The sequence below is a fragment of the Rhinolophus sinicus genome, linkage group LG15, assembly GCF_036562045.2.
Source record: "Rhinolophus sinicus isolate RSC01 linkage group LG15, ASM3656204v1, whole genome shotgun sequence".
Classification (NCBI taxonomy): Eukaryota; Metazoa; Chordata; class Mammalia; order Chiroptera; family Rhinolophidae; genus Rhinolophus; species Rhinolophus sinicus.
In genome coordinates this window covers 21,275,608-21,289,354 of record NC_133764.1, presented here as the reverse complement: position 1 = coordinate 21,289,354, position 13,747 = coordinate 21,275,608, and the positions used below count along the sequence as shown (strand labels likewise).

The window sequence follows — 13,747 nt, the reverse complement described above, 5'->3', positions numbered from 1 at the left end:
TGGCATGACAAAACCATAATGGTGGGACTTTGGAAAGACACCTTCCAAACCCGGGCTAGGAGACCCAGAGTGGAGAGAGGGAGATTCCAAAGAGTAAACTGATGGTTGCCTGGCCACCACAGAGCAGAAACATGGCGGGAGGATCGGTAGGGGCAGGGCAGCCTTCATGGTATGTGACTTGTACAATCTCTGCTGCCGCACTCTTGAAATTCTTAGTTTTTGAACAAGGAACCCCTCATTTTCAATTTGCACTGGACCCTGAACATTATGTGAGCCACCCTGGTCCGGGGTACAGGGCTGGTGGAACCCCCCGACTGCAGACTTTGGCTAAGTCTAGCAGACCACAGCCTTGACTTCTGCTCTGAACTTGGCTCCTGAAACACCCAGCTCTGAGATAGCTCGGTGAGCCCGCCACAGTGGAGAAACAGGACCTGACCAGGTTAGAATACAACTCCACAGAGCAGCTGTAAAGATGCCTCTGCCACACCAAGCAGGGCGGGAGGAAACACAGACCACTCTCAGAAACAGGGATGAGGAGCTGGGCTCTGAGCCAGAAGCTGTCACACACATTTCCATGTTTGGTCCTCACCACAATCCTGAGATGGAGGCATCGTGTCCCCAGTTTTAGTGACGACGACTCAGAGGTTCAGGAAGATGATCAGTCTTGAGCAGGTGCTAGTAAGTGGCAACTGGATGAAAACGTAGGTGTCGGGTCCCACGTCCAGGGACCTTCCCACTCCACGAGAAGATAGAGGTGATGGCTAGGCGTCCTGGGTGCCCAGGCTGTGCGGGTCAGCCTATCTCAGGCCCGATTCCAGTTATGAGAGATGAGCAGTGTGAGCTCAGTGCACTCTCTGTGGTCAGTTCAACTCAATGCAGAGCCCAGGAAGCCAATTCTGGCGATAGTGCAATCTCTGGGGGTGGGCCAGCTCTGAGCTGAGCCTGGGAGCCAGGCCTGAGGGACACCGACAGAAGGGCACCCTTGCCCAAGCCAGCCTGGGCTCCCTGGGCTGTGGGTACAGAATGTACGGGGAAATGGGTTATGGGCTGTGGTGGGCCCCAGGCTGTCCATCTGCCTCCCCAGGGAGAGAAGGGCTCCTGAGGGGACTTTCCCAGCAGGCCGTGGGTGTATTACCTGAATCATGGGGGCCTTGTTGGGTTTTGGTAGGCATATTTTGCAGTCAAATTGCTGCCACTTCCTCTCTACAGGGTAGAAATGCTGGGGTGAGTTTTCTTCACAATTTCCTGCAAAGTTGGCACCATGCCCTGACCTCCAGGTGGGTTACAGGAATCCTGCAGGGCTTTCCAGCGTTCCAGGGGGCCCGATCATGCCCACCTTCTCTCTCTGGCCACAGCCCAGCTCGCCGGACATGAGCACAAAGCCAGAAAATCACAGAGGAAGAGCCCAGCCTGGGAATACAGAGGTCGTGCTGTCTTCAGGGCACTGCCACTGGTCCCTATGATACAGCTCACTTTTCTTTTCTGGACCTCCTGCTCCTTAGCTGTAAATTGCAATGGCTCACCTTGGGGCTTTTCCTGCTCTGTGGGGATTGGGGCTGGGAGAGGGGTGGAGGAGGGTCGGGGGGAGAGCTAAAAGGCTGGAGTCCTGAGTGCCAGGCTGTATATGACACCCACCTGACCCACACCAAGTCCTTGAATACTCAAAGGGACTTTGCAAGGTGGATATTTTAGATTCAGGGTCAAACAATGCAAGAATCACAAAACAGCCCACAAAACATTCGGAATCCAAGACCCTGTTCTACCTACCAGGTTTCTTGATTTCCTGGTACTTTCTAAATTTCAGATGGGAGCATTCTAAATGTGGCCCGTGGCTCCTCAGGTGGCTGGGATCTAAATGCCTCAGGGCCTGGGGTCAGCCCTATGGCTTTTGATCCTCATCAGGAAGGAAGGGCGACCTCCCAAGCAGCTCCCTCAGGCCTGATCTACGAGGCCAGGTCCAGCAGGGATGGACGAGGGGGCTGTTTAGGGTGTGGCTGGTGGGCACTGGTTGCCGCCACTTGGAGACCCAGCGAGTCATTGATATTAACTCTTCTAATGACACCAAACCAGAGAAGGTGTCAGTGGCCGGCCATCCAGGTTAGGGGCTTTCGATGGCTGACGTGGTGGGATTGGACTCTCTGGGGAGACGTTTCATGACACTCCAACTGCCCTGGACTCAGAATATGCAGTTCCAGAGTGGCGCTCAAGCACCTACCTTTGGATAAGCTTCCCAAATGGTCCTGATAAGAATCCCATTTCCAGGGAAAGAGTTACTGATTTAGGCCAACTTTCCCGCATTTTAGGTGAAGAAATTGAGGCCCAGAGAATGAAAGCAACCTGCCCAAGGTCTCACAGAAAATGAGCTGCAGAGCCCAGAGACCCCCACATCCAGATTGTCAGTCTCTTTCCCCTAGAAAAACCCCACCTCCTCACCTGCCACCTTTCCCAGACTCTTCCAAACCTAAATCTGATTGCCTTCTTCCATTCATTCATTGTCCTGCAGCCTCGAACACAAGCCCTCGTTCCAAACTGCAAATCCAGCCACAGCCCAGTCCTGAGCAAAGGATTGCTTGAGGCCCACAGGGTCAAGTTTTTAGGCCTGAGCCGAGTAAACAGGATCTTGGGAAGCCTGGCCCAGTCCCTTGGCTTCATTCCCTGCAGGCCTCCTGACCTGCCATGCACCTCACCAAGCAAGAGAGCTCGAGGTCTTGCTATGAGGAGTAAGTTTGGTTCACCCAGGAGCTCAGATGAGAATCTACAGGAAGTTAGTGCAATGAGGCTGCAATGAACATCCCAGGCGAAGGGGCAGGCACCTTCTCCCGTGTGTGCCGAACAGTGATGGTGCCACGCAGCCCGAGCTCGGTTGGCCACTCTGTGCAGAACTGTGTACGTGGAGCACAGGGGGCCACGCTGTTGCCAGCCAGCTCAGCAGCTCAATGGCTGTGGACACACATTGAAAAGCGGATGACTCTCACGCTGTGACTTTCTTTGGGTACCCTAAGGTTTGCTGTTGCCACGAGAGATTCTCGGTGTCCTCCTTTACATTGTCACTGAGAACTAGATAAAAGAGGCCTTTAAAAAAAAAAAAGTGCTGAATGTTAGAGGAAAAAATAGGGGACGAGAGAACCCAGGCAGAGTGTAAGCGGCAATGGAAAACAGGAGAAAGGGTTTTGAATCCCAAGGTGTTTGCGTGCTGGCTGTGGGGCCTGGACTTGTGCTTGTAAGAGGCAGCGGGGGCCTGCTCCAGAGGTAGGTACCTATTTCTTAAAAGATGAGTAATAAGAAAACCTTTCTATAGGCACTTCCTGGATTTCAAACTTCTAAGAAAAGAGTTGTTACCATGAATAACTGGCTCAGTGTTTACGCTGAGAGCATTTCTTGCCTATCCATCCATCCTGTGCCATTCTGACCCGTCTCATTCAAATCCACACATATTTTGTTGAGTTATTATTTGGCCCTTACGTTTGTGCCAAGGCCTAGAGAAGAAGAGGCCCGCTTGGGGTTGGTGAGACAGGTATGTGGAACGTTAGGTTTCTGCGGGATGGGCTCCTCCAGTCAGTTCCTTCCTGGTGCCGAGGAAGCCGGGAAAGGGAAGTCATGACTAATCTTTCCGTTTCCTCTTTTCCAGTCCTGGGTTCACAGTGACCACAGTGAGGGGAGGAAGCGAAGTGAGTTTCTGGAGGGGCAGCCCCGTCGACTTCTTGAGTGGGCCGGGCTGCATCCCCAAGAGGAGGGAAAGAGTAAAGAATTTCCTGGGTGGCCATGTCTTCCCTCTCCGTGTCCCAAGTGAGTCAAAAAGACTGACGGTGACATGCAGCAGAGTGACCACATATCTTTACCTTCTTTCTCTCCTGAAACCCCACTAAACTGACAGTAAAGGAATAAAAAAGTATCAATCGGCAAGGACAAAGAGATGAGGAGAGCGACAGCAGTGGGTTAGTTAGTTTTACCACTTCAAGTCCTGTTTGGGTGGCAGGCAGCAGCAGCTGGTGGGGTGAATGGGCCTTGACAGACGTGGAGGTCAGATGGCAGGGTGACCTGACTGTCCGTAATCCCATCTCTGCAATGAATTTTCAGTGTGACCTTGGGAAGTCAAATTCCTCTTTCTGAGACTCCTTTTTTCCCATCTATAATTTGAGGGGACTATACTGGATATGTGATTCTTATCTCCTGGGGCCTGAATTACCTGGAGTTGTTTTCTCCAACACGTACACGAGGTCAGACAATTAAGTTCGTGATCCCATCCTAGAAAAAGTGCTGCATACCCCATTGCTGAATATCACTATGGTCACCTTTGAAGTACTCTCCTTGGGAAGCTGTGCACCGATGCCAGCACCTAGTCCATCCTTCAAAGCAATTTTGGAACTCTTTTTCTGGAATGGCCACCAGAGCTGTCATTGTATTACCCTTGATGTCCTGAATGGCATCCAAATGTCTTCCTTTCAGTATTTCCTTTATCTTTGGGTAAGGAAGGAAGTCATTGGGGGCCAGATCAAGTGAGTAGGGAGGGTGTTCCAATACAGTTATTTGTGTACTGGCTAAAAACTCCCTCACAGACAGTGCCCTGTGAGCTGGTGCATTGTCGTGATGCAAGAGCCATGAATTGTTGGAGAAAAGTTCAGGTTGTCTAACTTTTTCACACAGCCTTTCAGCACTTCCAAATAGTAAACTTGGTGAACTGTTTGTCCAGTTGGTATAAATTCATAACGAATAATCCCTCTAATATTGAAAAAAAGTTAGCAACGTCGTTGCAACAAGTTCACGAACTTAATTGTCAGACCTCATAAGCACATATGTTTTGATTCTGATTCTGAAATGAGGCCAAGACATTTTTTCTAAAGCTCTCCCAGGAAACATTAAGAGCCACTATTGCAGATGATATTCCAGGCCCTTTGAACTCTGACACACCAGGACTCCCTCCCAGGTGTTCATCTGAAGAATACACAGAGTGGAGGGGTTGCAGCGATCTAAAACCTACCTTCATGGGGGAGGTCCAGGAGCAGGGGGCACTTCAAATGAGGCTGAATGCCTATCTGCTGGGACTAGTGGAAGTGTCTTGAAAGAGACAAAGGCATTGGAAATGGGCAGAAAGTTCAAAGGGAGACAGTGAGGAGGGTCCTGCCGCAGAAGCAAAATCCTGGCGCTAGGAAAACATGTGGCACCTTCAGGGAATTGCAAGTATTCAAATGTGCAGGAATCCATGGAGTTATAACATGAGGAGCCACGACTGTCCAGGTGACCAGCTTGGACTTCATCCACTTGACAATGGGAAGCCATTGCAGGTTTGTGAGCAAGAGAGGATACACTCAAAATAGATCAGCCTAGCCAACGCTCTGTGGTTATATAATGCACAGTGGCCTCATGATTTTAATACACGGATTCAGCCCAGCTACTCTTTCTTGAGCACCTACTACATGCTATTTAGCATGTAGCACTGCACACAATGGCTTCGTGACCTGGCCACTCTGTAGCTGTACAGTCACATCTCTTCCCAGTCATTTCCTCACTCCTGTTACTCTCCTGACACTCCACACCACAGCTCTATCTGGCATCTCTGAATGAATGTGCTCCTTCAAGTCACACTGTCTGTACACAAGCCCCTTCCTCTCTTGGCATGCTCCTTTCCATCCAGCTCTCTGCAGGAGACTCGGCTTGAGGACTTCCCCCTGGGAGGCCTCTCTCATGCCTTTGGGAAGCTCTCAGTCCTTGGTACCTTCCACATGGCACATCTACTGCTGTCATTACACTGGGCGGCCTTTACTCGTGTATCTGAACAGTGGCTGGAAGTCGGTCATGGCACCTCATTTTCTTCTCTGGTGCAAACCAAGGGCCTAGAACAGAGGAAGTTGTTGGAAAGTGTTGAGTCATTGAAAAAGGTGAGACTGGAAATATCTGGGCCCGACACTTGACACGGCAGATCTTATTTAATTCTTACTGCATATCTGTGAGGCATTCTTAGTGCATACCATACATGTTACTATTTCCATTTTGCTGTGGATATGTGACTTGGATGAGTTTAGGCAACTGCTAATTTGCAGAGCGGGGATTCAAACACAGGTGTGTCTCCGTCCTGGTCCGGGCTCTTCAGCTTTGCCGTGTTCCAGGGACAGTGGTTGCATCCCTCGATAGAAAATGTGGGATCAGAGATGCAACAAATAGTCCACTTCCTCTCACCTTTCTGCCCTTCTGACAGCTTCTACTCATTTTTTCAAGATCCTTATCTGCTGCTGCACTTGGGGTTAGGGAGATGGGTGTGTGGAGTTTCCACGTACCTGCATACCCCTCCCCACCCGGTGAGGGAAGGAGAGGCGTTTTCCATGTGGTCACTGGATGTGAGTAACCAACCACCTCTTCTGGTGACTTCCCCACCTCTGCACCAGGGTCCGGGAAACCCCGCACAGAGCTCCCATTTAAAGCTCTGGGCACTGCAAGATGGGCCAAGGGACTGCTCTCAGCTTCCCCAGGCTCATCAAGACCACTCGAAGAAGTCCTGAGGCAAAAAGCCGGCGATGAAGCTCATCACCATGGCCCTGGTGTGCCTGCTGATGGCAGGGATGTGTCTGCAGGATGTGGACAGCATGAGCTGTGAGTGTGGCTGGCGTCCCTTTGCTTCTCCCTGGGAAGGGTAGAAATGCAGTCAGGCGCTCTGGGGGTCGGGACAGGGCTCATTGTGAACTCACTGCCTCCATCTCCCCTGCTCCAGGAAGAATTCTTCCTGAAGAGGAGGCATGCAGGACTTGGTGGGGTGGGGGCAGAGGGTCAGCAGGAGAACCATGAGTCTGGGCAAATACACACAGCTGAGCTGCTAGCTTCAGCAAAAGGAGACCCTGCTTCACCCAGCCCCTGCAGATGGATGGAGGGGGCTGTGAGGTTATTAGGCCAAGCTGGGAGGTCTGAAGTCCAGAAAGGGGACTGTGTCTTGTCTCCACAGAGTAACAGATAATGGGTAGAGTCTGAAGTCAGGACCCGGGGCTGTTCCAATTGGCTAAGCTTAGGCAGGTCACTTTACCTCTCAAACTCTGGTTTCTCCATCAGTAAAGTGGGATTGATAATGTCTACCTTCTGAAGCTGCTGACAGAATACTGACCTGAAACTAAACACCTGAAAGGGGGCTTTGTAAACAGTAAAACCGAGAGGAAGGAGCCAGGGTTGGAATGCAAGTCTTTTGAGGGTGGAGTGTGGGAGGGGGTGCAGATCGGGAGTTGGGGGTCAGGACAGAGCTGAGAGGGGAGGAGGGCATTCTGGAGAGTGAATTGGGGAGGTGGCTAGTTCCTGAAGTGCTTTTCTTGTCATTTGATCAGTTTGAACTCCTTGAACAGTTTCTCATCCTTCCCCAGCTTTTCAGACCATAGTTGTCTTGCATGTATCAGACTCGCCATGCCCCTGGGTGTGGCATCCAGAGCCCTTGGACTCCAATATTCAGGCAGAACCACACACTAGTGGTAGGATGTCAGAACTGGGAGAGATGTTAGAAATCAGTCTAAAAAGTTTTATTTTACAGATGGGAAGTCTGGGGCCCAGGTGAGGGTTCATTTTTGACCAAAGCCACCAGCTGGTTTGTGGGGAGCTAGGATCTGAACCCCAGTGTCCTGACTCTTTGCGTAAATACAGAACTAGGTAGCTGATGAGACAGCGCTGCACCAGGGCCCTCTGGATGTGGTCCCAAAGCCTGGGCCTGTCCTGGAAGGGTTTTGTTGTTGTTTTTAATTTTTTCTTTCTATTGAGGAATAGTGTGTTTTTCCAGGACCCATCAGCTCCAAGTCAAGTTGTTGTTTTCAATCTAGTTGTGGAGGGCGCAGCTCACTGGCCCGTGTGGGAATTGAACCCGCGACCTTGGTGTTATGAGCACTGCATTCTAACCAACTGAGCCACCTGGCTGCCCTGTTGTTGCTTTTAAAACCATCCTGAAAGAAAGGAACAGAGTCCAGGTTGAGAAATGGATGTAAACTGTTTTTGTGCTTCTCTTCTAGTGCATGTGTCGTCCTCCAATTGTTGCTTTACATTTGTGAAGAGAAAGATTCCCCTGAAGAAAATCCGGTGTTACCAATACTCCAGTTCCTCCTGCTCCCACAGCAAGGGTCTAATGTGAGTGTCTTCCCCTGTTCAATCCCTGACTTCTTCCTCTAGAGAACGGGGACCAGTCCACCTAAAATTAGCATAGCGAACGCTAGATGGCAATGTCCCACCAGATTAAGGTTTCTAAACCCGGACAGTGACGCCGCCAAAACCTGGGTGCAGAGCCAAGTGTGGGCGCTAGGGGGAGCTCCGCGCTTCTTAGCTGGTGCCAGGAGCTGCACCTGTGTTCCTGCCGTGACTCGTGTTTCTTGGGGCTCCACGGCGCCAAGTATTATATCCTAATATTTTATGCCCAGAGGAAGGAATTGCTTAAAAGCTCTAGGCATTACCGCATAGTAAAAAGATTGAGAGGGTCATGATTAGTTTCTGCCTGTAGATTTGCCAACCTGTAGTCTGGGGCGACTCTGGACAGGTGCCTAACTCTTCTGTATTGCATTGTGCTGGTACTCCTTTGCACTCCGTATCTGTGAAGTGGAGTAAACAGCGCTGCATCGCAGGGTTATAACGAAGCTTACACTTGCCACTCAGTGTCTATAAGGCACTTTCATGTATATTATCTTGGCTAACCCTCTTGGGGCGCACATTTTCATTGTCATGAAAACTGAGGTTCAGGGAGATAGAGAGATTTGTCTAATATCCCCTAGATAATAAAAGGCATAACTGGTCTATAGTTTGGACAATAGTCAAGTTTAGGAGGTGGACAGATCAGAAAAGAAACAGAGAGAGATCCAAAGAATGACGTGTGTCCCAGATGCACACAGATACATGAAAAGATAGAGCAAAGAGGCCACTTTGAGGGGAATTTTCCATGCTAGCAAATCCTCAGAATGTTTTCAGTCTTCAGCCCTACTCTGATGCACCAAATCATACACTCAGGGAAACAGGTCCAGGAAATGCAATTTAATAAACTCTCCCTGAAGCTTGGGTGTGCCTCCTGGTATGCAAGCCGCAGGTCTGATGTAGTAACTTCATGTTTTACCGAGAGAGCAATTTAGGGACACCCAGCAGCAAGGAAGGTGACATGGGACTTGTGCATGGCATGCAGGGGGTGACTCAGTGTTTCCTTTGTTCTTTGCCCACAGATTCAAGATGAAAGGAGGCAGACAGAGCTGTGCCTTGAAGACAGACACATGGGTTGAAGCTAGTTTAAATGATATAAAGCCCTGTGAATAGTAAATTTGATCAGACTCCTTTCTACCCTGGACTCCAGAGACCACATGACTTTAGCTGGCCCCCCGATCCCCAACCCTATACCAGTCCTTCTGCTCCAACTTTGCTGGGGCATGGATGATCTGGTGGGTCTTGATAAGCTATGTTGTTGAACTTGATATATTTAAATAATAAAATCTTTAATTCCTGCCTTCCTGTGCCTCTTTGACCCCTCAGGGATTTCAGGGTACAAGTTTGATTGGCATTGATGGGCAGGGACCAGGAGCTGAGGGGGGGGGAAGTGGGAAAACATGTTGGGCCTGGTGCCAAGGGCACTGACTTCTTGTCAATAGGGTACAATAAATGACTCACGCCTCTCCGTTGACTGTCTTTGTCCTGGGGAAGTAAGCGCTGATTCGGGCTGTAATGTAGATTCTCTGCTTCCAGGTTTGGCAGTGCGGGGAAGATACAGTGTAGCAGAAGGCTGGTGCCCAGGCCTGGGTCTACATTTGGTTGCAGGACGCTCTCCCTCCCTGTCCCACCCAGAGGGTTCAGGAGCTGATGTTATCCAAGTCACAACTGCTCTAGCTGGAGGGGATCTTGTGAGGTCACCTGCCTATAAGATGTTGCTAGCCCCATTTTATAGATGAGGTGACTGAGGGCTGAAGACGGACATGGAGAGGCCTGAGGATACAGAGCAAGTCAGAGTTAGATCTGGCATTAGAGCCCGGACAGAACTCTTTCCCGGGTCCCAAGTTGCCAAGTGCCTGACACAGCAGGGCTCAGGAACCCTCTCTCCACGAGACAGACCGTGCAGAGTGGGTTGGCAGGGCCTTTTCCTTGGGGAGGGTCCTGGTGAGTGTCCGGCATGATTGGATCCAGGGCCAATAGAGATGCCAACACAGCTTAACTGGAGGGAGGCAGGCTTGGAAAAGCAGGAGACTCCTCCGTGGACATAGAAGAAGGGACAATCACAAGCTCCCACTTGTGTAATGTTGACTCTTGTGAGAATAGCAAGGGAGGGCTGTCAGCTCTGAGTCTTGGCATTGGTACCCCTTGAAAGCCCAGCTTGGTAGCTGCAGGGGAGAAGGTCTCATGTTCTGTGTCTCAGGGCTTCTCCTTCCTTCTCCAAACATTCAACATGTCACACAGCTGGCCCATTCTTCTTAAAATACCTCTTCCCCTCTGACCCCAAAAGCGCCCCGTTTCACCCCATTTCCTCTTGCCTGGACCAGTGCATTTGGCAGTTCTCCTTTGCCAATTGTCTTTCCCATTGCCACAGGCTACACTTCCCGGCACCCTCCTGCCCTCTCCATGGCTCCAAAGCCTTGGGCATCATCGTCCTGCCGTCAGAACTAACTCCAAACTTCCCACCTTAACATTGCAATTCCTCTATAACCACACCACTACCTCCCTTGCTAAACTTCTCCAACTTTTCCATTCTGGAACCAAACTCTGACCACCTGGGGATATTCCTTCCTTCTGCCCTCTTTTCCATCCAAGGTGGATCTTGTCCCATCGTCTCTGTCAAGTCCAGTGCTAACCAGGCTTGGGTCATCTGGTTTTCCCCTGGGGGTCCGGTGCACATAATGTGTGTATTACTCCAGGATGGAGGACTGCTCCCAGCGGGGAGGCACTGGGGCACGGGTACCAGTTAGAAGCTGAGGCTGGGACTAGAGTCATTGTTCTAGAATATCCTGGGCTGGTAAGCCAGGCCCTCCCTGACACTCAAATACGCCTGGGCTAGCCATGGCCAGGACTGCTACATCTGCATTCCTCTAGCGCCCTCTGCCATCCACCTGCACCTCAGAGCGCCCCCTATTGATTGGGAGTTACCCCTTGAAGAAAACTCTGCTGTTAGTGAGTTCGAGCAAAATGTATTTTCTGCAAAAAGTCAGCAGTCCTATGATTGCATTCATCTTTTCATGATGACATACTTAGCAACACCTGGCACTCACAAGGCGCTCTTCTCCTTAGAATCCAGTAGCCCGCCACCCCCTGATTCTTACAGGCACGCTCACAAGCCCCGGGGAGTTAGGCAGGAGAGGGACCCTGCCTGCAGCTGACAGAACAAGGAACTGGGACTCATGACAGGAACCAACCGGCTCAAGGCTCTGTTTCTTTTTCCTTCTTTTTTTTTTTTTTTTTTTTTTAAAGATTACCAATATTCAAAATAACCCAACCAGCAACAATTCAAATAATATGAAATATTACTTAAAACATAGTACATTTTACATCTCAAAACAGAAAGCACCTTATTTGAAAATTACAGTAAAATTCGTCCAGGGTATAGACGGGAAGGCGAGAGGAGAATAGTGGTTTCTCATGCTCTGGCTTGGTCTTAGTGTGACTGGAAGAGTTCAAGTCCTCGGGGTGGGAGATATTTGATCCAGATGTTTCATGTAGTTCTGGACCCACTTCTCCTTTGGATTGGCACAGATGCTCTTGGCCAGTTTGGTTCTGAAGCTGTGGAGGAAGGAATGCTAGCACAGTTAGATGAAACACTGGAGGGTTTTCCCCAAGAGATCCCATTGGGGAGCGAGGGTGTGGAAAGAAGGGGCCTCTGGAGGTAGCTGCTATTTTTGCCACCCTGGGGGAAGCTGGCCTGGCACCCACTAAAGCCACCTTGAATGGTGCCCATTCAAGGAGCAGGCTGTGGGGCGTTATTGGCTCTCTCTGGGCCTGTTTTTGATATAATAGATTGATTTGGATTACATAGTCCGGTTAGATCTTATCCTCTGAGTATAAGCTTCCTAAATTAGTCTGATGTCTGTCTTCTGGGGCAGAAGTTTGGATTGGGAGCTATGAAGAATGGGCTGGGGGGTGAGGTGAGGTGGAGTGGAGGTAAACAGCGTTTTTCTACTCACATGACAGCTTTCTGGACACACTGGCTGCTGGTGTTTTGATAGCTCTTCAGCTTCTGCAAGGCGATCTTCTTATTAAATGTGAAACAGCAAGTGCGGGACAGGACATTGAGGGCATCTAGAAAGAAAGTCACAAAGAAAAAGCCCTTTAGGAGTTGCTAGGTTTTTCTCAGCTTGACTGCAACAGGCAGTGTCCAGAGGAGAAGGAAAGCAAAGAGGGAGAAGTGGGTCTTACCCACCCCAGGTCCAGTGCTCCTGCCCTCAGCCCCGAGGCAGATGGGACCTGGAACATATGGCTAAAGATCTGAAGTCAGTTCTCTCAGCTGCATGGTGGGGACGCTTCACTGCTGATTGGGGGAGCCCAATGCGACAGGTCCTGGATATGGCCCCCAATCTGCAGAGTTTGGGAAGATCAGCTGGGGCCAAAGAAAAGGCCCTGGATTTGGAATGGGCAGCTTGGGTTTTATTCTGGCTCTGCTATGGCCGACGGGAGGGATAGGACTTCTCTTGTCCCCAACAGGGACGTCTGCATTCTGTCTTTAAAATCAGACGTTAAAATGAAGCTCTGAAGACCCTTGGCTACTCTGAGAGGCTGGGAAGTGGGGCACTTTGGCTTAGGGCTTCCTAGAAGGAGAGAAAAACAGAGGGAAGGAGAGAGAGGAGAGAAGGAGGGAGGGGCCTTACCTGGCTGAGTCATGACCCGGATGCTGAAGGCGGCCACGGTGAGCAGCAGACACAGAAGGGCAGCGGAGACCTTCATGGTGCAGGGTGAGGACAGGAGCTTCAGGTGGGAGTTGTTGGTGTCTGGGCTTGTCTCTCTCTCTGCTTCTCTGGCCGCTCTGCCTGCCTTTTATAGGAAACAGAGAAGGTGGAAGCTGCCTGGGCAGCATCATGGTCAAGTTAAGATGAAAGGGGTTCCTGAATCTGATGACCCAATGATGGCTGTGCTGCCAGAGTTTTCCAAGAAATGCAAGAGGGAAGCTGCGGGCTAGGGCAGGGTAAGCACTGTTTCCTTCCAGCCTCCCAGGCCACAGGGAAGGGTGGGGGCGGGGGGAGGACACAGATGTGCCACCACTCACCATAGGAAGTGATCCAGAAAGCTTTTCCGCAGTCTTGTTCTCTCCAAAATGAAAAATAGTTCCGGTCGAGAAAGAGCAGTGTGTAAGGGCTTTACACGTGTTATGTATTTAGTCCTGACAAGGTATGCCGGTACCACTAACATCATACCCACTTACAGGGGAGATCACTGAGGGGCAGAGAGATGAAATAACTTGACCTACGTCCCATGGGAAGTGAGTGGTGACATTGGAAGAGAAAGCTAGTCTATTTACATATAACCACCAAGGCGGTTTCAAACTTCCATTTAGCTGCAGAAGTCTTTTTCCAAGCCACGTTGTATGTGGAAGTCCCACACTTGAGACAAATCAAAGCCAGCTTCTGGTGACAGGGGCTTCTCGTATCACATATTGGTGTCCTCTTCTGCACCTTGGGCCCTGAAGGATCTGAAAACCACTGATTTGTCGAGGCCCCTTGTTTTCAGGAATGACAACACATATTGAGTTTCTAGAGTTGTGGATGGGAGGGGAGGTGTGTGCCTGAGCCAGGAGCTGGGAGGAAAGCCCTGCAAGGAATGGTGGGAGGGAGGGAACAGAGCTGAA

At 50.4% G+C, this 13,747-nt stretch overlaps 2 protein-coding genes across 2 annotated transcripts; one reads left to right on the top strand and one right to left on the bottom strand.

The window, feature by feature from the left end:
• The first annotated feature begins 6,394 nt into the window (after nucleotides 1-6,394).
• On the top strand, nucleotides 6,395-9,364 carry CCL1 (C-C motif chemokine ligand 1). The gene is made up of 3 exons (XM_019732474.2): nucleotides 6,395-6,585; nucleotides 7,971-8,085; nucleotides 9,159-9,364. Exons 1-3 carry the CDS (start codon nucleotides 6,510-6,512, stop codon nucleotides 9,247-9,249), a joined length of 282 nt encoding a protein of 93 aa, XP_019588033.1. The 5' UTR covers nucleotides 6,395-6,509; the 3' UTR covers nucleotides 9,250-9,364.
• A 2,053-nt stretch (nucleotides 9,365-11,417) lies between these two features.
• Nucleotides 11,418-12,922, bottom strand: CCL13 (C-C motif chemokine ligand 13). Its single transcript, XM_019732481.2, has 3 exons — nucleotides 12,774-12,922; nucleotides 12,093-12,207; nucleotides 11,418-11,691 (listed from the first exon to the last, which is right to left on the bottom strand). Exons 1-3 carry the CDS (start codon nucleotides 12,847-12,849, stop codon nucleotides 11,586-11,588), a joined length of 297 nt encoding a protein of 98 aa, XP_019588040.1. The 5' UTR covers nucleotides 12,850-12,922; the 3' UTR covers nucleotides 11,418-11,585.
• Between the last annotated feature and the right edge of the window lie 825 nt (nucleotides 12,923-13,747).